Below are 26,148 nucleotides of genomic sequence, written 5' to 3'. Positions count from 1 at the left end.
ATACTGTACAATTATATGAACTCCCACAGGAGAGACACTGTGTTACCAATTTTTCATTAAAACCCAGGGGTTGATATAAAAATCCTAATCATAATTTCCGAATCACAAGTGGAGATTAACACGTCCTTTGAAGCTGAAAACTTTGGCCACCTCTCACTCTCTGCTTTTGGCTTACCAAGTTTTTTTGTAATAAGAAGGAAAGAAAGCATTATTTTATATTCAATTATGTAACAAGAGATTAATTTGTAACCTAAATGAATGCAATTCTGCTGAACATCTCTTGTTTTTAAGCAAGACAATTTATTTTACAACATGAAGAATTTAAAGTTATTCAGTAAGAGAGTGGATTTCATGGGCTTTATGCCCTACTTTAAGTCTTTGTGAATGATTAATAGATACAGATCTTATTGGACTCTCCTAAAGATAGATTCTTGGCATTTTTCAAACCAAGATTCAATAACATCATTATACCTTTCTTTTCTCTTTCTTCTGAGTTCAGAAAAAGATTTGAAAGAAATTGATGTCTTGATTGATGTGAACTCAAAAAACTATCCTGAGAAAAAAACTAGGATTTTTATCACCAAAACCACAAAAATAGGTTATTATCTCTCACAGTTCAAGGATTCTTCTATCAGATGCAGTGATCTTGACACAATTTACAACCAAAATGACGTGCATGCTGCTGTTTTAGTTTGTGTAGTAGTGTAGTAGAATGCATATTCTAATAAATTTGAATACTGTATATAATAATCATATACACCTCAGCATGAAGATAGAAAGTAATTTCTTCTTTTAATATTGTCACTGTGCAGTTTTTCTTAGACTACCTTCTCTAGGCTTTTCCAGGAGGTTTTACTATTATTTGTGGCAAAGTCTAATGCTATTCCAAAACACACACAGCATCTTGGGGTGCTTTTTCAAGGGAAAAAGAAGACTAGAGGGAAGAAGAATAGGAGTCATTTACATGCTGTCCAGATTAGGAAAAAATGGAGTTAGTGCTGGTGGGCCAGTATACAGCAGAGATAAGGCCTACTTCTTTTTCAGTAACTGCTTTTTAACTGTGTAAAATTTTGTTTAACTTACACAGTACATGGACTATTAGGAAACAGCTTTGGATTGTTTTTCAGAAGTACCATGAACAGGAAGTTTCCCAAAATACTATATTTTTGCCTAGCAACCCAGTCCCTATAATTAGACCTTAGATACAGGCTATAAGTGATGTTAACAAGATACAAAGAAGAAAGCTGGGGAAGAAATGCTTGATTTGGATTTATTTACATTCTTTGCTTGCTGTTAAAGTACTGTTACAAACAAAAATATACTTTACCAAATACTTTACCAAATATACCAAATCCTGAAGTTAGTATACTGTTTAACAGAGTGATAAAGTCAGATAGTACAGCAATTTATATTCATCAGCGACTGAGCATTAGTGTGACACAGACATGGAAAAAACCCCAAATATATGTTCTCATAGTGTAAAAAACTATTTACATAACTGGAAAGAATCAGAATTTGGAATAAAAATATGTACTTTAGAGCAACACTATCTGTCAAGATACAGCTTACTAAAATTCGTGGGAAGTAAGAATTTCTCCCAGTTTTATTCAGTAAAGTCCACTACGTGGTATATCCCACAAACACAAACAAAAAAACCCCTCAAACCCTTATGAGCTTCCTACACAGGACTTGATTTTAAAGAGGTTCTGACAACTTTTGCCAATTTTCCCTCTGCGCTCTCGGGGACGCTGAGCGCGCCCCCACCGACAGGACCCTACGGAGGGCGCAGCTGCTGCCGACCCGACCCCTCGGCGCCGCAGGTGCTCCCCCCACGACTGCGCGGCCGAGCAGGCGGAACAAGAGGATGACGAGGAGAAGGAGGAAAAGCGGCTGCGTGTCCCAGCCCATCTCCTTTTCCTTCCGGGTCGCAGCCCGCAGCCCCCTCCTCCTCCCGCGTCCTGGGCCATGGGGGCGGCTGCCGGGGGGGCCGCCCACGAGGGCACCGCGGCCGCAGCGCCGCTGGACCCCGGGCGTGGGCTGTCCCTGCCCCGGGGGGCTGGGAGCCCTGCGGCGTCACAGGACAAGCTCTTCTTAATCAAAGGTGCAGACAGCCCTCCTTTCCTCCCTCCTCTCCTCCCCCCGCACGGGTCAGGGACGAGCAGCAGCGGGTGCGGCAGCCCCGAGACCTCCTCCGGCCGTGCTGCCCTTGCCGTAGCCCGAGGTCTTGCCCCACTCTCCTGTCCCCGGGGAGAAGGGATGACCTTGGGCGAGGCTTCTGGATGCAACGAGGAAGCCCTTGCAACACCGCCCGCCTTTCCCCATGCTGTCAATAGCGGCGGTGCCTGTAACCCCTCAGTCACCCTCCTCCTGGGGCGCCGGTAGCGAACCGTCCGGGCGGGATGCGGGACGGGAGCAGCGGGCGCTGAGCGGAGCCGCTTCCTTCTCTCGAGGGAACTCAGCCCTGCGGGGCTGCGAGCGCCGCCGGGCGGGCGGGGGTCCGCTCCCAGTGCTGCCGGGGCGCCCTCGGGGAAGAGGCGGCTCGTGCGGGCTACAAGCCGCGCTGCGGATTCCGTAGGGGAACAAGCCGGTGTCCCGGGCTGGATCCCAGCCGGGAGAACCGCGGTGAAGGCACAGCCAGAGTCTCCTGCGGGCGGCGCAGGGCACCGGGAGTACCTGCGGCGGGCTGGCGGCGCTGTGCGGCATACGATATTATATTATAATTGTATTTTTATATATATATATTTATATGCTTATCCCGGCCGCTCCGATGTCTGCTCGGGTTGCCCGCGCCTCCCGGCGGAGCAGAGATCGGAGTTCAGGCGGCCCCGTCCCAGCGCCGCCGGCCGGGAACGTCCCGGCAAGAGCCGGACAGGACTTGAGGCTGGAATGGACGTAGTCCCCCGCAGAGAAAAGGGTCTCGCTGAGGATGCTCATGGCGAGGCACTGCTCCCTGTTGCCACGCTCTTTGCCTACCCCTTGTAGTGCTTTTCTTCCTTTCCCAAGGAGGCCATTCGCGGCGCTACTCTTTGGGGAGAAATTAATTTAAGACCAGTTATTAGTTCTGAAATCAGGGAAATGCCGGTTACTAAACCTGGAAATGTAAAACGCAGTAGACATGCAAAATTCGGCCAGCGTGCGAGGTCTTTATGCTCCCAGGCAGAATTTCATTGACATGAGTACTGGAAACTTGTTCATCACAATAATCAGATAAATAATTTTTTTAAAGCGAGACCTAACGTAAATGTGTTTTGCTACATAGTTCCTACTCAGACCATTTTTTAACTAGCTGGTACTAGGAAAGGGAAAACAGGGTGGGTATCAATACTTGCAAAGGAAGAACATGTAATACCCTGAAATTTTTAAATTTTTATATGGATCAGGTGGGTTTTTACAGTTCACTAGGACTTTGCAAGCCTTTTCCTTAAAAGTGGGCAGGTATGACTACACGTGCCTTTGGTGGAAGAGCTAGAAGGATTCAAGGTACCCCAAGTGACTTTGGAAACACTGAAAGAGTGGAAAAGGAAGGGATGCTTTCTGTCTTGAGAAAGCTTCTGCTAGTGTAATTTTCTTTTTTCTTTTTTTTTTTTTTAAATGGCATTAGAACATAACATGAAGAAAGCTCAAGAATAAGCGTTGCTTATGTAAAGGTCTTCAGAAGTACAGGTGGATTTTCAGGTGACCATTTGAAATAACAAATAATTATATCTCCCTTTTGGGGAAGGGTGAGGCGTAGCCATAGAACAAGTCAATTTTAATAGCCTGTCTCTGGAGTGAGAGAAATGTCAAAGTACTGTGAAAAAGCATCCTGGGATTTGAATTATTATTTTTGTGTGTGTGTGTGGCTTGAAAATGCATACACATGCCATTATTTTCAAAATGCTCTATTTCATAGAAACAATTCTTTTTCTTACTATTTTGTCATATTAAGTTAACATAAAAAATGTAGATAATAGGACCTTTCCCTTCAACATGTGCTGACAGGTCTTAGTTTTCCAGGTTTTATTTTCTAAACAGTTTTTGTGGGTTTTTTAGTTCCCCGTAAGTAACAAAATATTGATTTTTATTTCTTCAACTTTTTTTGACAGGTGGAATTTTTCTAGGTACTGTTGCTACGGCAGGAATGATAGCAGGTTTTGGCACCACACTTGCTATGACAAAAAAGAAGAACCCAGACTGGTTCAGTAAGGTTTGTGCCTTTTGAGCTGTTTTCCAGTAGTGATATGCAGGAAGTAATGCATCAAATGCTTTATAGATATGGTGATATGTGTGGAGTTTGGCAAAGTTGATGGTAAGAGCACCAGACTTAATTCAAGTGAGTAGGGGTAGGATTAACTTAAAAATCAATTCAGAGTTGGCACTGCTAAATACTATAGTACTTGAGAGTAGCTGAAATACATAACACACTGTTTGCTGGAATTGTTTGCTGGAATCATACTAGTGCTATATAATGGAATATAATTAATGGTTTGTTCTGATTCTGTGATGTGAACACACTTCAGGCATGAGCCTGTATCACCTCAGTAATCCAGTTCACTATACAGTGCCATAGTGCTACAGTGAATCTGGAAGAAAGGTAACTGCAGTAAGGATGGGAATGAGTAGGTAGAAAGCCTGTAAGCTGTGGAATAAGTAAATGGAATCATTTAGTCAAAATTTAAGATCTCTTCCATCCCAATGTGTAAGGTGACTGATGAGAAAGAGTAGTGGTTTGGTACTATGAGATCTGATGGCCAAAATTAATCTTGTGCAGTTACTAACAGGATCCACTTGTGCATTCTGAAGAAGAAAATTGCTACCAGTTACACCATATTGGTATATTAATCTGAAACATGGCACATTTAATTGAAGGATATTTTTTTCCTCACTAATGCTTTGTTATTGCTGAAAGTGTCAAAAACAGGCCCTTAAAATTGGGTGTCTGAGCCGTCCTATTACCACTGTGAAATTTACCATGAGTGACACTGCACTGACATCCCAAGAATATATTTGCTACATATCATCAAGTGATATGTACCTTTGCTGGTTTAAAAGTAAACCGGTGGGAGAAAAGAACCCAACTCAAGAGAGATTACAAGTCAGAGTTACAATTTACTAAGAGGATTACAATAAATACAGTGATAGAGAGAAAAACTGGTTTTAACCCCCAAAGACAGATATATAACCCAGCACCCTGGGACAAGAACAGAATGGTGTTTGTTAGCCCCTGTGCTGAGCACCATGTGGCCCCATAGGGGGCAAAGTAAAAGGAAAGGAAACCTGTTGGTCAGGATGATGATTGCAGTCGCGTCACAGTCCTGTTGAAGTCCTGGTCCTCCTCTGGATCCAACGAGTGGTACCAGAAGTCCCCAAACCCCAAGATTATACATGCTTAGGTTCAGGTGGGAATGCCCAGTACCTCCTCCAGGGTGGAGAGCTTCACAATGGGTGATAATCTTTGCAAAGATTATAAAAATGTGTTAAGGAATATATTTATGCAAATATATTTATGTAAAGGCACCAATACTTGTGCTCCTGGGTTGGTGAGATTATCCTTGTTAATTCTATGGGGTTTTTTTGTTTCTTGCATTAGTTTTAGTCCAGATTAATTTTATGATCCACTTCACTGCATGACTGCAGTGACTGTGCTGTCACAAAATTAGGGGAAGGTCTGAAGGAATAAAAATGGTTGCTCAATGTTTGGGAAGAAATGTGAGACCTATTCTTTCAGCATCTTTTCTGGCTTGTGCCGTTTCTTCTGTCAGTGAAATGGTGGCATGCAGGTCAGGTAGAAACAGGAACCAAATGTAATGCAGCCTGTGACAGATGTAAATAGTTTTATGGGAGAAAAAAACATAGCAATTATGAGGGGAACCTGTAGCATCGCAGCATCATGGCTTCATGACTGCATTCAGACTTCCAGGAAGCAATAGTATGAGACTCTACTCTTGTAAAGTAGTATCAGTGTTACTGGCAAGAGATAAACCTGAAATTGCACCTACTGTACCTCCTCCATGGTAGTGAATTAAAGTAAATATAAGCATTTGTAGGACTGGTGCCCAAATTGACTTGAAACTGAGATTACATATTCCTGTTTAGTGATGAACCACTACAGAGATATTCAGTTAAGAAGTTACTGGGGAGGGAGCTGTTAAAATGAAATGCCCAGCTGCAGCAGCCTCCTTGTGATAAGTGTCCAGTGTTACCAGCATTTATCCAGGTGTTTAATTTTACAATAGATTAGGTCATACAAAACAGTGAACACACTGAATACAATCAACTAGAACAGTTAAGCACACTTTATTTTTAGGCACTACTTCCTTTTAGACACGCTATGCACAAGTTACAGGATCGAGGCCTGTGTCTTCTCCCACTTCCTACTTTTATCTTGCAGGAGAAAAGAAAAAACAAACAAAACCCTCAACACAAACAAACAACCCTCCCCTCCCCAAACCAAGCAAAAAACCAAAGAAAGGAGCATATATTTGGAAAACAAATCAGCTAATTTGGCCCTGTATTTTCTCAGCCTGGTGTTTGGAAAGACTCAACTATTGTTTAAAAGCATATCTTTTAAATTAAAGAATGTTAAAAGAAATATAGAAGCAGTAATGACAAAACAATCTGGACACAGAATAACGCATTTGTGAATAAAACTCAGTCCTCCTAAAAATGTTCTTTTGTTGGTGACATTTTTTTTTCCTGTGCTACTGTTGTCCTTTCAATTTTTTTAGCATGTCATTAATTAGCTTTCTTGATGCTTTAAACAGCATATCTGATAATCATATAACAAACTGTCCTGTTTACAGAAACCCTTACCTATGTACTTAAGTACCCTGAGGAATCAGCCTGTGACTGAACCCTGTTTGACTGCTGTCAGTAAAACCAGATTGATTGTTTCCATTTACCACTATTTTTTCTGGGACAATCAAGCATTTAAATACTGTTTGTGTGGTTTTTTGCCAGCAATTTTCACAGATAATGACTCCTATTTAAAGATTCTGTGTAGAGGATATTTTTGTCCATTAACTTCCCATCTTCCAAATGGGAAAATTTTTTTTCTGCATGGTGTTATGTGTGGTTAGGCTATGGAAGCAGGAAAAATGTCAAGAATAATCATCACCGTTTCAAATCTATTCAGAGCAGTCTCTACTGAAAGAGTTATAATAGTTCATTATCTGTGGTAAGGAAATAATAGGACCTGGTATTACAATGTGACTAGAGATCTTTGCTGTTTGTGTGTGTGTATGCTTACAGAGCATTGTTTTTCTTAACAGCTTCCACTTTGGGTTGTCCAAATTGGAATAAATAAGGGTCAAGATAAATCTACTTGAGCTCTTTGCAGGTGTGTGTTTGTCCTTAGGTAGCTGTGCCTACAGCTAAATCCTAGGGCAAATGTTAATGCTGAGGACTGTCGGAGGATCATTTTAACATGCCAATAAATACAAAGCCAAGAGGAGAAAAACTACTGATACTATTTGACTGAGCATAGTGGTAGACACCAAATATGTCTAATTGTATCACAGACGAAAGAGAAGCATTTAAAAAATGTAAAAAAATTAAAGTCTTGTCAAGCAAAGAATACAAAAGATTTTTTCCCCCCCACTTTTTATAATGAATAAAAAAGTGCAGTTCTTTCACGTGTTTGGAGGAATTTTTTTTGATCCTTCCACAAGTTAATTTCACTTTTCAATATTTTAGTCTATAAATGAAATAATACTTTATTGAATATAGTTGTATGTTTGCAGTCTTGTTTATGTTACCTCTGAGCAATAATTAGGTTTTTACTTACTTCAAGATACCAAGTAAGTAAGTAAGTAAGTAATTAAGTAAGACTGTTAACTGTTGTAAGGACTGTATATGCCCATCTTTAAGAGTTACCATCTGAAATCTGTGTTTCCATGTGAAGAACTGAACAGTGATCCTTTGGGAGGAAAAAAAAATTCCTCTTAATGACAGTTACCACTATGAGCAAGAGAATTATGTCTGTCTCACTGCTGTTGTGGGCTACAGAGATTGAACCTCTCCTATACCAAGTGGGCATTGTGAGATGGGCTCTGCTGTCTAACAATGAACATAAGGTGCACCTTTGATTGATGTCAGCCAGTGTGTGGTTTATGCCTTTGGAAGCTGCAGTATGCATCTTTGTTATGTGACAGGGAAAGTTTCATTGTGTTTGAGACCCCATCATGGCTGAGGGAGGCTCCATTCTTCTTGGCCTGAAGTGGCTTTTCCAAGTCACAGTGTTTTGTGTTTTCAGGACACGTCTCATGGTAGGCTTTTATGCCGCAGTATCTTAACAGGAGTTTAAAAACACCTACTCTTGTTTCAGACAAAAATGAGAAGTGTGGAAACTGCAGAGCATTTTCTGTGTTGCTTCTTGGTGAACTCTGCAGGGGTATGGGTTCAGTGTTGTCATTTGCTCTTTACAAATTTTTCCTAAGCAGTTTCCAGAGCTTCTTCAGAGTTGTAGCCCCTGGAAATTAGTCCCTGGGTTACCGGTAGACCCTCTCTGTGTCCAGCTGAAAGCTGCTCATGTTCCTCCAGTTTCCTTATGTGCTATTTCAAAAGTGCAAATAACAACGTACAGGCGAATGGTTGCCCCCAACAAAAAAGTACCAAAATCAATTATGTATAAAGATTATGTTCAGACGTCACTGGCATAAGGGCTTGTGACTGGCTTTGATTCAGTTTTGTATTTTGACTAGTGAGATAACTGAGTGTTGGATTCTTATTCCCACAAAACAGCTGACTTCAGCATTTGTGGGCAATTAAAATCATCCCCAGGTGGCACTGGCAATCATGAAAGCTGCTCCTGGTAGGAAGGCAGCTCATCCAGCCCCTTGCTTGGCTCTTCAGGTCTGTTGGCCACGCTAGTACAACTGGCAAATCAGGAAAAAGTCTAAATCACAGGTTAACTTTTTTAGTTCTTATTTTTTTTCCCAGTTATCGTTCACTGTCTTGAGCACTTTATTTTTGGTTCTAGGGCATTACTGCCACAGCTGCATTACCAGAGAGTGGTTCGTCACTGGCCTTACGAGCCCTAGGATGGGGCTCACTCTATGCATGGTGCGGAGTTGGATTGCTGAGTTTTGCCATCTGGAAGGCTCTGGGTGTGCACAGTGTGAGTATGATCCTCTCAACTACCATATTTTAACTTGGGTAATGCATCTTGGGATGGAATCTCTATACTACTTCGATCTAAGAGTTATACTTTCATCCACCACATTTAGAATGACTAACCAGAATGTGTGCATACAAGGAAGGTGTTCTTGGATCTGCAAAAAATGGGATGTTTTAGGAGGAGACAATTTTGGGGGAGGAACGATTTTGTCCTGCTTTATATATATTTGTTACAGATGTCTCAGATACTTCACAAAAGAGCCAGTGTTCTAATTTAGAGTTTAAAATAGTAGCTGCAAACTTTCTATATCCTTTGCTTATTGAATTGAAGGCTACCCCCTAATCCTATCTTTAGAGCAATTGGTTTATTTGTGCAAGTTCTATTTTTTGCATCAGGACACTGAGGACATAAAAAGAATTGAAAGGAAACGAGCTTGCTTTCTAGAAGGGGCGAGGGGACAGAAGATTGAGTATCATGTGCAATATAACGGTGGTCCATGACATGCCACGTCAAGGCAAAGAAACTCAGGAAGCATCTGTACATCCCAAAAGGCTACAGCTATCTTTAGTAAATTGATTATGTTCCAATGTTTCATAATGTTGAGTGTGAACACTGAAGTTCATGTGAGCATTTTTGTTTGCCCCTCGTAATGAGCCATGACTTAAGAGTCCCCTGCAGCTATAACTTTGCCAGAGCTGTTTGCATCCTCTTTAGGACTAGGAATGAATAGACTTCCTTTATCGTACATGGCAAATTATTTATATATTCAGCAAAGAATACATAAAGAGGGAGGAAGAAGATACTACTTCATCTCAGTACTGTTCTCATTAATACCTTTATTCAAGTTCTAATTTCTTGTCTACTGTGCTGATGTATCCTGTAGCTCACAATTTGAATTGCAGCATGCAGCACTATACAGTCCTTTTTTTCCTTAGCTTTCAATGTTGATTCTCAGTAGGAGCCAGTAAAGGAAGGCAAAATGCCAAAAAAGCATAGCAGGACATAGGAGGCAGCTACAACACATTTTTAAACTGAAAGCCTCCATGTGAGGCTGTGGTGGAATGTCAGAGAAGGGGGAAGAAGAGTGGGAATACTGGTTTGTACTTTCTGCATGCTGAACAACAACAGTTCACTCAGTTTATTGTCATTTGTGTCAGTCGAAAGGATTCACTTCACACTGTACTGCTGATTCTTATTTTTTGTTCTGTCAGAGTGTTTCTGGTCCTGCTGAAGGACAGCAGAATTTGATCCTAGTCTGCATGTTATCTGTTTCTCACTAAGCAAAATTTTTACTTCCCTGAGCAGTACTGGCCTAGACCCACAGTTACTGTTTTTCCTGTAAGGCTGTTTTTCTTGAGACTGCCTGATGGGGGACACCCACATAAGCTTGATATGGCTAAGCCACTGGACAAGTCTGAGTCTAATGGGGCTTCTGGTTACTTGAAAGCAGTGGCTCTTGTGTCAGAAGCACACTGCAGGCATTTTAGAGGATTGTTGAGTGTTCCTAGTCAGAAAGCTGCACCTTATTATATTCTGTGTTGTGTTAGCGTTGAAAAGAGGAAACTGTATTTTAAGAGGCTCTTGCAAATGTCTGTTGTTATTGGTTTCTATTGTGGAGTGCTTATGTTTCACTGTTGTGCTACGTGGGAATTGCAGATGGTGAAGGAAGTAAATTTCTGTCAAGAGGTGATTTGGAACAGCTCTCTGCTCTCCAATGACATATTTATTGCATTCACTACAGACTTCTAAATTTCCACTGCAGAAAGGAAGCGCGTACAATAGTGCTATTTATTATTGCAGAATCAAAAATTAGCAATTTGTAAGTTTCCTATTTCCATGTTTCTTTTTCCTGTTTTACTATGTATCTGTTAAAATCAAAAATATATATGTTTAAAATTGCTAGAGGTTCAAAAGTAGAAGCATGTTATATTATGACCAAAGAGGTTCATTAGCATTAAAAATATAATTATAGAATAAATAATCTTTGATTTTTTACTATTGTTTTCACTTTTTGCCTACTGCTTTAACACAACACTCAGGAGCAAACACTGGCTGTTGAAAGACGGTATTTATGTGCTTAAACGTCATCTTCCTGAACAGTCAGGATTAAATAAGGATTATAAGCTATCTCGTACATCATTAGTTCTGGACTCTTAAACATATGCTCATTTTAAGAAGGGCCTGTTTTTACGTGATGTGTTTTCCTGTTTCAGGGGGACATTCTGCATTCTGATACTTTTGAAAATTCTTAATTGCTATCATGTAAGCAGAGATAATAGATTAACAGTCAGTTACAATAATGATTTTTGAGACCACTGATGCATATGTTGTGTCTAATTATTATTAGATAGAAACAAAAAATAAATAAAGTTTTATTTTTGAGAAACTGACGTTATCGCTGAGTGAAATAAAGTTTCTTTCCACATAAACTGTTCAGACCATGGAAGACACTGTAGATTTTGCACTAAGCTCAACATTTTCAGATGAACATTTTAATTTCTGTTAAACATTTTAAAAGGAGGCTCTTACAGATTCACCTGAATAAGATGTCTTGAGTCTTCAGTGCGGTTGAGTGCTGCAAATTCACTGGCTCTGTAGTACATGCTAGTTCCCAATACCTGTAGAATTTCAAGTCACAATTTCAAACCTAGCATTAGATACCAAGGTCTGAAAGCTATCAACTTAAGGTAGACTTCAGCCTCTCAGTGTGCTATACTCTATGTGATCTGAGGGGCAACTTGACTCATTTTGATGCCAGGAATCCGTGTGAACTTTAAAGCTCTGGCAGCTGGATAGGGAAGAAGAGGTTCTGCCCAGCCTCTTCACCTTAACAGTAACGAGCTGCCCTTGGAACCTACTAATTAGTGACCTGGTCCTGCTAAGCAGCAGCTTCATCTGGCAATATCGATAACATTATTGGCAGCTAATACAATCTCTTGATACTAAATTGTTTCCTTTGATATTAAATTATTAAGAACAATAACATTCTTATTGTAAGCACTGCAGGTGTTCATTTAGCAAACAAGAAAGCTGCTTTTGTTGCATATAGGAGTATCTCAACTCCAGTGCTTTCTCAAATCCATTGCCAATTCTGTTCCTGTGACTATCTTGGTGGGATCTTAGTGAAAAAAGACTGTCACTTGCAGAGTTTGAAGGGGAGCTCTAAGTCAAGTAATACTGAATTGTTAAGTATTTAATGCCTCAAGTCATCTGAAGGAGTAAATACAGAAGGCAGAGTGGAAAATCAGATGTGATGGATTGGCAAAAATCCCACCACAAGGAGTAAGAGAGTAAGGAGATCTTGAAGCAGAACTGGTTTGGCCAGGAAAGCTATTGGGCAGTTTCATTCGTGGCTCAGAAGCCCGCAGCTGATGTTCATGTACACCAGGGCTTGGGCTGGCTGTACAGGAGAAGGATAGCAGAGCTGGTCCCTGAGTTTGGAGAAGTGCAGTGCAAGACGTGCGCAGTGCTTTTTGTGCTTTGAACACTGCACATACCAGCCACGTTCCAGTGTGACACAGTGGGATGTGCAGACGGTGTCACTGAGTGGTCCTTGTGTCACCCGCTGGGAATCCCTTGAGAGCGTCCCGGCGCCCGCAGGAAGCGGTGGTGAGCGTCTCCCGCGCACCTGGGAGCGCAGAACTAAACCAGGAAGGCGCTGCTGCGCTCCAATCGCGGTTGGATTCTGGCTCAGTGTGCTCCTGCCGCCGCTCCCGGCGGTTCCCGCGGGGCGGGGCCGGGGCGGGGCCGGGGCGGGGCCGGGGCGCCGCGGCTGCCCCGCAGCGGCACCTCGTGGCGGCGGCAGGAACAGCCGCGCCGGCAGCGCCCGCGCCGGCGGCCCGTCCTGCGCTTGACCCTGGAGCATGGAGGGGTTTGGTCGTCTGAGAACCACCCTGGCTTTTAGACAAGCAGTGGGAAACGGCGTTGCCCCTAGTTAGAGGCCATGGTTTCACTGGGTATCGTTGACAAAATGCTACGGCTTTTGGTGTTGGGGGATGTGTTTTCTATGAGACTGGATTATTGATGGGACAGTGAGTGATTGATGAAAATATATATTACCCTAAGGTTTGTGAATGTTTAAATTATCTTGTCATCGCTTGCAAAGTCACAGATGAAACGACGGGAGTAAAGTGGAACAATATTTCCTTGATGAGTTTATAATTGCTGTAATTAATCTGTGTCAGCAGTCGCGACTGCTCAGCAGTTTGTGTCGTGCCATGAAACTGAAGCCACAGTTCAGGATACCTTGTCCTTACACCTTCTGAGACAGCCTGTGTTTGCTATAGAAGCAAATCGTTGCTAAGATCTCTTCCAGGCACTGAGGTGATGCACTAGCTTTGGTGATACAAAATATTTATTTAATCTTTGTGGTTTATTGGTTCTTAAAACAGTGCTGTGACAATGCGTACTTCCACCTCTTAACAGGCTTTATTGTTAAAGGTGGTTCCCTGGAGCTTTACAATCTGCTGCTTTTTATGCTAGCGTCAAAACCCAGGGGTAATAGTAAGTAACTGATCCTTATGTCTTGGTAAGGAATATAAAAGATTTTACGCTGTCTCAAGTTGGGTTGTTAATATCCCCTGACTGCAGTTGCCACTGTTTTAATCTGAGGACAGCCTGGTTAAGTAATAAACCCTACTAAATTCCACTCAACTGTTATTCTGAAATGGAGAAGTGATGGATCAGTGAGGACTTGGTTTGAAAATGGTTTAAGTTCTGTTTTTCAGTGGTGGAAAAGAGAAATCTTCTTTTTAAGAACCTAGAAGATGGTGGTTATCTGGTTTTATATTGTACATCTTGAAAAAATAACCAGCTATCAGTAATAGTCAGACTTGTTTAACTTGCTTGCTGCAATCTGTTAGGAAAATACATTTAAATATATGTATCTGTCCACCTTTGATTATCCCTGAACATAGAAGCTCTGTCTATATTAGCAGGTATCATTGACCAGCAGCACTGGGGCAGTATAGCGTTATCAGACTGAGGACCTGACATCTACAACCATTCCAGGAATTTCAAAATCTGGACTGACACTGGCCTTGTCCCATGTCTTGAATGCCTGTTTGCAGTTGGACTATGTTATATGCACTTCTAGAAGGCTTCTTCAGTTTTGTTTCACGCTAAAGATGCCCAAGTCATACATTTTGAGACTGTTCAGCCGTACACAAACTCATGGCCAGTAAACATGAACAACCGGGAGATTTGCTTCCAAGGAGCATCCTGATCTGAACCCAAGACTCATCCAGACACACCTACAGGCTTCCTCTCTGAGGCACTTTACAACATAGAAGGACATGTGCTGTGTTAAATGCAAACTTAATAATTGACATCTGACTTGAAACAAAATGGCACCACCTTTTTAAGAAGTTTATTTGCTATTTAACTATTTCCACATCATGGCACTATCTTCTATGGCATTATCTTAGAAGTTTTGAGCTTTCAGCCTCAGAACCCTGTAGCTGCCCACTCCTGATGCAGTGGGATGACTGTTTTCTGATGCAAAACACAGCAGTACTGAAATAAATTTTGTAGAAAAGATTGGGTTTGGCTAATTTATAATTTCAGGTTTTTTTTAAAGTTGAATAGTACTTGAAACATCTTATTTCAAGATTATCTATATAAAATGTTCAGTGAAGTTTTAAATTTTCAGTTAAAGGGTAAATGGTGTTTCACTCAGTAAAAAATGTTAAAAGTAAAATACTCAAAGTTATCTTAAAACCCCTGTTGTTACAGTTGAACTAAACGAGTATTTTCATGGAAGTTTCCAAACCTTTCTTATTTTACTTACCTATTCTACAAGTGTTATGATCCACTACACCTTTTTATTGCTTGGAAAAATGTTAGTTTCACAGAATCACAGAAGAGTTAGGGTTGGAAGGGACCTCTGGAGATCATCTTGTCCAACCACCTTGCCAAGACAGGGTCACCTAGAGCAGGTGACACAGTTTTCTAGAAGTTTTCTAGAAGTTATGATTGAGTTGTAAACGCTTGTTTTTAATTAAACTTTCAGCTATAGAGGACTTGACAGATACTTAAACATACCTATGAGTGTCTGGTGTTCTTTTTTTACTTTTTTTTTTTTTAACTGTCAGTGATTATGAACCTTCTTTTAAAAACAGAACAATGCCCCCAGCCCTTGTAGACTGAAACTTACAACAATTAACAAACAAGATAAATTACACTTTAAAAGCCCTTTTGCTCTTCATGCCCTTATTAAATTAGGTTTCATTTCCTCACAAATAAAAGCATTCTTTGTCCCATAGGAAAAGGGCCCATATGTAGATTTGTGAGATTCTGATTGTTGCTTCCCCACATCTGTTCCATGAAAAGCTGGAAAAATAGTGAGAAGAATTGCTTAGCAATTTGTGCCTAATATAGTTATAAAATATTAGTTTATCATTTTTATGGTGTCTCCTAATGAAATATCTTGTTTTTCATTGATCTTAACCTTTAAAATGTTAAGAGTCTAAAACTATTGCATGGCTGTAAAGAGACGTCTAAAACAATTAAAAGCAATACAGAGAATATATGCTTGCCTTGGCTTTGTTGGTAAGGATATTTCCTAAGCAGGCTGCTCTTCTCTAGAGGAAATCTAACCTCTAAATCAGCATTTTGAGTATAAAAAATAACATCCCCCTGCTTATTTCGAGAGATATTTGATATAATTTTGGGAAAGTATAGTCATAGGCACAGTATAAATACAAAGCAGTATTGGCTTTAAGAATGGATTAATTTAAAATAAAAGATGAGAACATGGAGACATAGTCTTCAAAAATTACTGGGGTTTGCATCTGTAAATAGTACTAAGATTTCTAAATCTCAGCTAAATATAGGCATATTGCAGTGGTTGAAATTCTTATACTTTTTCATATATGGACAAATGTTGCCGTAAAAGCAGCATATCTCCTAAAATAACTATAAGAGTCATCCTACAGTCATTACAAGATTTTTTGTTGTTATTTGTTTTTAATTATTGTTGTATTTGTCACATAAGTATTATTAATGAAGTTTCTATTCCCTATCATGCTTATGTCTTATCGCATAACAAAAGCTTCTTGCTATTTCATGATCACATATTTCTATATAAATCAAATCTGCCCTTTTTTTTGATGTTCTTTTATTTCCTCAATACTTATTCAAACTCAAACTCTCAGAAAGAAGAAGGAATACTAGTACAAGTTAGCATTTCCTGTTTATACCGGATTTTTCAGTACTGCTCATATTGCCTAATTAGTTTGGTTTGGAGAAGCCTTGTCTCCACGCATATGTTCTGCTAATATTTTATCCAAGAAGAGAAAAAAAAAAGAAACCAGTGAACTTCACTGTATACTTGATAAGGCAGACTGCTTATTCAAGGATTAAGATCATAATTTTCCTACTGGAAAGCTACTACATGTGCTTTATAAATAGGGACAGCTGTAAGCGAGTATTTCAAGAATATGGGAAGACTGTAACTGCAGCTGTTTTGAGGAATGACTCTTTTGTGCTGTGAGAGCTGTTAGCTGCCACCAGTGTGCTAAGAAGCTAGAGAAAACAAAACCATGTTCAGCCTATGGTCCAAAATGCCTCTGTGAAGCAGTCCCACATCACCCTAAGTGGACGAGTGGGTCGATCCACTTCTTGATCACATAAAACTGTAAATTGTACATGTACCATTAAAATCTGAATCAAAGCTTCTGTGACGGGTGCCAATTATTCATGCTACGTCTTGGTCCCACGGCATCTTCTGAAGAGTTTTGGGTGTGTGCTGGCCCTTTTCCCAGCCTTGGATCTTGCTTGTGGATGATACATATAATGAATTCATGGACATATAGAGTAAAAGAATTACTCAGATTGCCCTTTTCAGGAACAGCCTGCTTGCAGATAATTCGTGTTTTGAATGTAATTCAGAACTCTGAATTACAGCACAGAAGAGTTTATAGGATTGGGACACTCATCCTGAGATTTTGGGTCTATTAACCAGCTAGCTTTATACAATTGGATATTTAACTACTTTAAATTTAAAATTATTTCAAGATTAATTTTTCAAATTGCCCAGGGTGACTAAGGGGCAATGACTAATACACCATAATAGACTAATCATGTGGATGTCCTTTCCAGGCACCCAGATTTGAAAGTAAGATTCTGCAGAAATAAATGGCACATTCCTCACTGATATCAAAAGTATTCTACTTTCAATTTTTCTGCATGGCATAAAAGCCTTTACTTTGACATATCATATACTACAAAAATTTAATTCCTTTACATTTTATTTCAGAAATATCAACATGGAAATGTATAAAACTTACAAGGACACTCCTGTATCTCTGAACCTAAGGAAGTTACTCTCTTTTTCAGATTCCAGTTTATAAAATTACTGTCTCTGTGTATATAAATTAAAAGCTGTCTCTCCCATTGAGCATAATCACTTTTTTTTTAATTCAAAATAATCTAGCCAAACAGTGTTACTTTCTTTAGGCTTTTCTACTGGAATAGCATCTTCTTTCCAGTTTGGGATCTAAGTCATGTTTGCACAGAAATTAAACCAGACAAAGCAGGACTAGTAAAACGTTTGTGATGTAGACCAACCCTCTTCCCAGTTGGGAAATGCATTCATTTATGAATAACATGTCTGCTGCATACTTGGAAAAGTAACATGAGGAAGGTATTTCATGTGTTTTATCTCTTCGTGTGACCTAATAATTGGAAAACAGGTAGCCTGACCCTTGTGACTTGACAGCTCTCAGTAGTTCACCAGTAATTTGAGACAGAATATGGAGTAGCCATGGGAGGCTACTACATATTTATAATGTTTTGGGAGCTGTGACAGTTTCATTCTAAACAGTGATGGTCCTCTCTCCCTGTAAAATTCACTTAGGTTATTTTTGCATTATTTTTCTTTTAAAAAGTGCAGGACATAGCAGGACACTTACACAAGATTTATAGAGATAAAATTGTGGAAAAATATGTGTTTGTTTAATGTTAGGCACTGTAAATAACCCTGTGATTTCAAAGAGAATACTCAACACTGCATATGGTTAAGCATATGTGTAAGCCTCCATGAGACAGGGGGCCAGTAGGAGCTCTTGACTTCTCTAGATGTTTTAACAAAATTCTGCTGCTGCTTTTCTCTATGCACACCTGAAACACTGGAATCAGCAAACTGGTGGTGAACAGCATACTGTGACAGTACAGTGTAAAGTAGTTAAATTTTAGGATGTATACTGCCAGGATAGACCCTCTAAAGGACTTTTTAAATAGACCTGTATTTCTGTATAATCTAGGCATTCATGATGCCTTTGCCAATGAAGGGCAAGATCTAAGAATGTGAACCAGGGCTGTATTTTCCATGCTTATTTCAGAGGTCAGCAGGCACACCGGCACAGAGTGACCTGCAGTGAGTGCCCCATTTACACTGAGAAAAGGCAAATCACCTTCAGCTGACAGGCCGGCTGCTCTGCTCTTCAGTGCCATAAGGGTTCAGCGCTTGCTGTTTTCTACAAATAACTTGCTACTTCTGTATGTGGCCCTTGGTAATCATTTGCTAACAAGGGCAAGAGCAGTCATTTTAAGATTTGGGAAAAGGTGGCAAGAACAGTCCTCACTGGTGCTTTGAAATCGAGGGCAGCCTGCCTCATCTTTGAGCCTTGTGAAATGGAAGATGGCTGCGAACAGAGGGCATGCACATACTGTATTCTGCTGCCAGTTGATATCCCAGTTCAGGGCATCTAACCTCGTTTCACTTGGAAGCTAATGTAAGCAGTTCTTACTGATACAAGTACTAAAATAGGAAACTAATAATTCCTAGAATCTGGGTTGGCTTATTATGAATGTCAGACATTAAAGAGAACATTTCTTCGTAAAACTTTCATTCTTGGATTCAAATAGACTCTTTTAGCCCTTCTTCCATTCATTTTAATATGAGCGGCCACGTAAGTGCTCTCAGTAATAGTGCTCTCCCAATTTTTGTGTGACATTCTGTCAACGATGTACATTAAAAAGAGATTATTAAATGGATGATGCTTTTAGGTACCCATATTTTTGCCATCTGAGGCAGGATCATTAGGTTAAGATAAGAAAATAACAGTGATCTGTAGCTATTACAGATTATTTAATGCAGTAAGGTAGATGATATCCTTTTAGAAAGAAGCGTGGCAGAGGTAGAACAGTTACTGTAATTTATTTGGCAAGAAAAAACAGCATCAAGTCTTTGCAGTATCTGTGACAAAAAAATAAAATTCACTTGAGTGAAATTCACTTCAGAGAGTTGCCTGCAGGAATGGAGCATGCTGGAATGTTAAGAAATGTGTTACAAATCGTTCATGTACCACTGGGTTCAGAAGCAGCAACTGAGAGAGTGGCCTGTGATACTGAAGACAGCAGAAAGAGGTAAAATACATTCAGCTTTTAGCACTTGGTTTACTGCACTGTTAGTTGAAGACATTATCACAGTTGAACCAAGTACCCCAGTGTCAGTATGGCTGACAATAATAAAGAGGCAGCCCTTTCAGCGAATTATTTCAAAACATTCCAGTACTTAATACATAGCGCATTACCTCTTGTAATTAAATTAATGCCTTCTGATTTGAGTCCACTGATGTGTGTATTGTGAAATCTGGAGGAAATATAAGAGAAGATTTCCAGGAGGGGAGGAGAGGGGAGAAGAGACGTCTTGAGTGGCAAGTCTACTAAAAAGAAAAGGCAAAGCAAGACACAGATTACTAATTGCAGCATTTCCCTCGTCAAGAAGTGTACTTGTTCCCTGAGAGTTAAAGCAGGTAAAGACAAGGTCCTAATTGTTGAACCTCAATTGTGCAATATTAATAGAACATAAGGCTGATCCGTCATCTTCACAAGAAGCTCACCACACTGCAGGAGGACTGGATGCTGGTAAGTCCAGTTTGTTGAAAGGCTGATTTACATGTTTAGTGAACAAATTTTACTTTCACTACAAGGATCCTCTGAAGTTGCAATGGGCCTAGTATGATACTGTCAACTAAATGCAAGCAAGAATAACCCCAGGGCCAGTATGAGTTACTTCGGAGGCCAAATTTAGTCCTAAATACATTATATATAAGTATTTATTTATTTATTTATTTATTTGTCTATCTCACTGCGAGAGAAGGGACAGGAACTTTGGGATGTGATTTCCATGGTTATTTGTGTGTGTATACACCAGTTCTGTTACATCAGAGAACAGTTCTTTTCCAAAGCTTTCTCCATGGTTTTAGGCAATGTTGTAAGTGAGCTTTAGAGAAGCTCTGAGGATAGGGAAGACAGTGATTTGGATTTGGAGGTACATTCAGGAGAGCAACAAGCACAAAGTGTGGAAATGAAGGAAGAAACTCAAAAGCTGATATTCATGGAACAGAAGAGAAAGGGGAAGATACCTTAGAGGTATCTTCCAAAGCCCCAGTGAAATACTGTACTAACTTTCATGCTAGGAGGAGAGGGAGAGGGGGAAAATAGAAGTCCATGACCAGTAGTAATTAAGTTGTGTGATGTATTACTACTGAGAACTCAAAAACTTGTTGAGAGAAATAATCAGTTGCAATATTTTTTAACTGGTATAGAAATGAAAACTTCTAGTAAGAGTTAGTAGCTGTGACATTTGTATTGGGAAGAAATTGGGCCTGCTTAGACATACTGTGAAGTCATGTATTAATGAGGCCCGTGCCAGTCACTGCAGATAATGTCCTTCTTAAAGAGCTGACAGCCTAAAGTGTTACACTGAGAAAGAGCTGACAACCTAAAGCATTACACTGACAAGACAATGCACAGTGGTGATCAGCTTGGCAGTGTGATTTATTGAAATAGCTCACTGCCCAGGAATCACAAAGGAAGAAGATTTGTGGACAACTGTGTCCACATGGTCAAAGTTGTGAGTTGCAAACGGGAAACTATTTTCGTGCAGAGGGAGCTTGTGGAAAAGGGCAGGCAGGAGAGGAAGAGGTAAATGGTAAATGAGACTTTGAGTCTGGCATCAGTTACAAAGTGGTTTTACAAATAAGCATCAAAATGTGGGAAGACAAGGCTGAGGAAATTTCTCAGGGAGTCTTAAAAGCAAAAGAAAGATATTGAATATTTCAGATTTGGTCCACGTGTTAAGGAAAAATTGCTTTTCCAGGAAATGAGTTGCTTTTACCTGCAGAACATAAATTAGTGTTCTGAGAGGAGAAAAATCTGTCTAATATTCTTAAATCTGTAGCTGCTAGCAGTGTTTTAGTGCTTTCTAAATAAATACCTTTTTTCTTTCAGAACAGAGCTGTAGAGTTTTATTTTCCAGACAAGCTTGCTTTTTGCATTCGAAAGTTAGGGTCTGTCATGTTAGTAATTATAAGGTGAGAGAGAGGAATCACTGTTGTTTTCTGAATAGCTCCTCCACCCACCATCTTTTTGGAGGCTTTATAGAATTGCTTTTAGTTTCCCTTTGATTTTTTGTGTCTTTAGTGAAGTAATAGAGGTGTCCACTTATGAGTATGTCATTTAAATTTTACCCTAAAAGAAATTTAAAAGTCTTGAGTTTAGAAACAGCCCAAAAAATCCACATTGCACCAGATCATTAGCTGGTATAAAATGTTTTTACCAATAGAGCTACAGCATTTTCCGTCAGGTTAGTATCTGACCAGATGTATTGGTCACGTAATCTGACCAGTGACCAATACATCTGTTCTAGAGCAAGCAGCAGTCACAAGTATTGAGGCCATGTTACTGAGAACGCAGCTGCGCTGGGCAGGGCTCGTCTCCAGGATGAAGGACCACCGCCTCCCTAAGATCTTGCTTTATGGTGAACTTGCCACTGGCTGTCGCATGAGAGGAGCCCCGAAGAAAAGATACAAGGACTCCCTGAAACAACATCTCAGCCTTGGCCATATTGATCAACATGACTGGTCTACTCTGGCCTCAAATCAGGAGGCCTGGAGACACGCCATCTATAACGCAGCTGTCTCCTTCGAGAACACACGTAAGATCACTCTCGAGGAAAAAAGGCAACGCAGAAAGAACCGTGTATTGCAGAATACACCATCTAAGGAGTCTTTCTGCTGTGCCTTTTGCAATCGGATATGTCTGTCACGTATTGGCCTCATAAGCCACCAGCGTGCCTGTAGCAAATGTGGATAGAGCCTTCCCAAATCTTCGTTCGCGAAGCCTCGCCATGATGATGATGAGTATCTGACCATTCTTGTGCTACTAAACACCCAGAGAGTACTTAGAGTGAGATGAAAGAGCAGAAGATTTGAATCACTCTTTAGGAAGCAAAAAATGTTTAGTAAATTGAATACTTTCTGAACATCAATGAACTGGGATAACTTAATTACAGAGAACTGGAAAAAACAGCTAAGCCAATGCTCCTAGAACATTTACTACTGTAAATACTTGTATTTAATTGTCAGCAATTGTTTAATGTAATCTGGGCTGTTTCCCTTTGTCAGCTCTGATACTGGTGTTTATTATTCTTGCAAACATTAACTGTCTATGAGAGCTTCTCAGTTTTAAATAAGAAGCACAAATGTTAGTTTAAGAACAATTGTGGGTGATTGCCAAGATTTTTAAAAACCAAGAACAAATAATTAATCAAAACAGCTATGTGATCAGAATGAAATATGAAACAGAGAGCAAATTAGTTTTTATTTAAGAACAGAATCAGGATAAAGCAAAAAGGATGATTTGGCTCTGAATTTTCCTTCTACTTTATATAACATATATTTTTGTTTGATTAACAATACCCAGGCATTATTAGACAAAAACTAGAGTTCTAAAATGTTTTCATCCATCAGAGTTAGCTATTGTCTTAGTAAAGGATTGGTAATTTCTTTGGAAATTGTTTCATTCTTTGTATCAGCTGTAACTTGAGTAGTTGTGTTCCAGCAGCATTTCTCTAAAGAGTACCAGTTCTTTGTGAGAATTATTCATACACAAGGACTTGAACCGAAAATGGCCCAAAGGTATTTTTAAAAATACTGATGACCCATAGCACACAAAACATAGGCATATTAGAGAAGATGCCTGTGTGGCTGTTTGGAATATCTAGGTTTCCTGGAACCTCTCTGTGGGACATACTGCCTGAAACAGCATTTGGTCTACAAGAGGTCATTGCATCCAGTACTTGCATACCACATCCTGTTTTCTCTGCGTGAATGTCACAGATTCTGTAGAGCTTCCTAAAAATAGCAGTCCAAAACTTCCCCTGTACATCCTGCTGTTTGTGTAATAGGAGTTTCACTGATTTGGTTTTTCCATGCCTATCCTTTAAAAATGTAAATGTACATTTTTAAATATGTAAAAATACATGTAAATACATGTAAAAATCTTGGAAGAAGGAAACTCAACAGTTGTAAGTATTATCTTCAAATAGAAGTGACTTTTATATAAAAGAATTTTCAGTGCCGGCCTTCCAGGACTTTTGAATCAGACATTGGTGATAAAATGCTTAGTATAAATTATAAATACCATATATGTTATATAGATATACTTCCTCTTTCACATCATGTTAACAACTGTGAAAGAAAAGCTTGGTCCTATGTATCGTTATGAATCTTGTTTTCCTTCCTACTACTATATACTTTTGAATGAGACTTTGTTTTGTCACCTGTGTCTGTGTGGTGGGATAAACCTAAGCTGTCAGAGCTGACCAGTATTTTTCTTTAACCCTTGTTTTAAAATCCTTGAACACCCCTATTGGATCTTTCATCCATTACAAGTGTAGAAAAAGGCACTGCAGTCAAAATATGAGCACATTCTATGGAGATAATTTTCCTCCAAACAGAAACATTTTAAATATGTGTGTGTGTGCGTCTGTGTGTCTGTGTGTAGTAGTTCATATAACAGTAGTGAATCCTTCAGGCAAGCAGTTCAAATCAGTCACCCCAGTGTGGTGCTTTAGAAGGGGTAATTGTTGTGGGTCCCTTCATGGTTTTTTCACTTTGTCAATTGAACCAATGTAATCAGAGGGAAAGTCTTAATTTTCTGTTATTTTAAAAGTTTTTTTACCTCTTCTTTACCTCACACAGCTTCTTTTGTTGAATAAGCCTGGGGTTTATGGTGCAACTTTATTTGCTTCTTATTAGCAGTTAACTGATTTTATTTTTAAATCTCTTTTATAGATGAAAGAATTCCAAACTAAGATGCAGTCAATCTTTCCAGCAATTCCTAAAAATAGTGAGTCCACTGTTGAATGGGAAAACTTACTTAAATCCAAATGAAAGACTTGGAGCCATTTGGAGATGTCTCTTTCAGCAAGAACGGGAGTGGAAGTAGCAGAAGTGTACTCTCTGGAAAAGGAAGAAGATTCAGACTGAGCAACTTACTGACTGAGTTCACTGAACCTGGGAATGCCAGTTAACATCTGGCAGCAAGGGAATTAAAAAAAAAACAAAGCCAAACAATTTATACTGCACATTTAAAAAAGTTTGCTGTAGTTGATTTGTGAGAAAATGAACCCTCCAAGATAAGTTGGATTCATCTTGAAGAAAGACTTTTATCAAGGCTTACAGAAAAAAATGATCTTCGTTAGTAAATATATGGACATAATCCCAGTAAACTCGTATCCCATCCTGCATTTCAAGAATTTTATGACATTTCTCTAGGAAACAAAAGAACGGTACTTTCAGTGATTTGTACATGACCTATTAGTGATATAACCATCAAGTCAATTGTAACAGATCTGTTGCTGGGCCTGAAGATAAAGCATACAGTGCACTATTCAAAAATAAAGAAGATATTTAAATTTGCAACAGAGGAAGTATCTAAACTAAAATATTTTTCTATGTCTAAAGGTAAAGTTTAAAACACCCAATATGCAAGTAGTGACCTACTGAGCTCCTCTGCAGAGCATCAGAAGAGATCTCTACAAAGTGCACTGTTTTGTCAGCATTATACTAATTTTTTTTATTGGATCCCACAGTAGTGAATCTGATCGTTTGTATGAAAGTCTCTACTATATTTGTATATCACTTGAAATAGTAAGTGAAAGAAGGTATAAAACAGTGAGACACCCAGTCTATCCTACACAAATATTTTCATCTAAGAATGTGTATGAGCAGGGCTAGTTTTTCTGTGTGTTTCAGTCATTTCTGTGGCTCTTCTACCAGTGGAAGCCGTGCGTCATTTTCCACACTGCAGTAATCTCATGAAGTGTGGGTGTAAACTAGAAAGGATAATGTCTTACTCAAATGTTGTATTTGAAGAACTGAAGATCTGTAAAAATGCAGAAATAAAAAAAGTGCTATCAGTGAACAATCCTTTGTTGCTCAATTGTCAGATTTTCTTATTAATTGCACACAGTCCAGTTAGTCAGTTGTCAGATTTAATAAAGCCCTCTTAAAACCTGTCTTTTGTGATGAAGTCTTTTATTCCTAGGAAAGAACATAAAAAAAAGCTTTAAATGTCAGATGAATAATAGGGAAGTATGGTTTTCCTATGAAACATGACACTAAAATAGTATCTTTAAAACAATTGAAGTGTAATAGTTGACATCTTTTCCAGAGCTTGATGCTTGTAATTCAACATTAAATAAATTGTGGTGAATACTGCCATCATATACACATGAAAAATGATACTATTTTCATATTTCTGTTAGTTTTGTGAGAATGGTGATACCTGTATTGCTTACATTTAGGCATATTAATGCTGAGTTACCAAGTTTAACAAGTAGCTGTGTCATTAAAACTGGTCAAGTACTAAAGTGAACTAAATAAATGCAAATTGCATGATGCCCTTAAGGTTACTTACTTTTAGTTTCTAAGATGGGATTCAGATCATCTGTCTTTATCTGGATTAAATAACTCACCTAGATCAGTCATCTCAAGTTCCTTGCACAGTCAGTGGAGAATGACAGGACTGGTCAGAGCGTGGCTTGCACTGAACTAAAATGAATGCCTGTCCCTGGAACTGTACAAGGCATCTGATCTGACCTGCTGGCTGCCTCTGAAGAGAGCTGTCCTACTCTTGCTTGCCTCCATCAGCACAGTGACTGCATGTGAACACAGTTCAGGAGAAACTCAGAAGTAAAATGATTGGTTTTCTAGTGCTTTAGAGCTCTGAGGATAGGGAAGTGGCAAGTCTTGGCACAA

At 39.5% G+C, this 26,148-nt stretch overlaps 1 protein-coding gene across 1 annotated transcript; it reads left to right on the top strand.

Annotated features, from left to right (window-relative positions):
* Positions 1-1,950: 1,950 nt before the first annotated feature.
* TMEM242 (transmembrane protein 242) lies at positions 1,951-25,407 on the top strand. The gene is made up of 4 exons (XM_017834927.1): positions 1,951-2,101; positions 4,086-4,186; positions 8,960-9,097; positions 24,181-25,407. Exons 1-4 carry the CDS (start codon positions 1,966-1,968, stop codon positions 24,277-24,279), a joined length of 474 nt encoding a protein of 157 aa, XP_017690416.1. The 5' UTR covers positions 1,951-1,965; the 3' UTR covers positions 24,280-25,407.
* The last annotated feature ends 741 nt before the right edge of the window (positions 25,408-26,148 follow it).

Source organism: Lepidothrix coronata, unplaced genomic scaffold (genome assembly GCF_001604755.1).
Source record: "Lepidothrix coronata isolate B3197 unplaced genomic scaffold, Lepidothrix_coronata-1.0 Scaffold245, whole genome shotgun sequence".
NCBI lineage: Eukaryota > Metazoa > Chordata > Aves > Passeriformes > Pipridae > Lepidothrix > Lepidothrix coronata.
This window is presented reverse-complemented; position numbering and strand designations above follow the sequence as displayed.

Bases quoted from the DNA above. Each gene is read 5' to 3' on its own strand.
- TMEM242 (XM_017834927.1), top strand. From the start codon at position 1,966: ATGGGGGCGGCTGCCGGGGGGGCCGCCCACGAGGGCACCGCGGCCGCA. The intron at 2,102-4,085 runs GTGCAGACAGCC...TTTTTTTGACAG, and splicing joins CAAGCTCTTCTTAATCAAAG to GTGGAATTTTTCTAGGTACT. The intron at 9,098-24,180 runs GTGAGTATGATC...TCTCTTTTATAG, and splicing joins AGGCTCTGGGTGTGCACAGT to ATGAAAGAATTCCAAACTAA.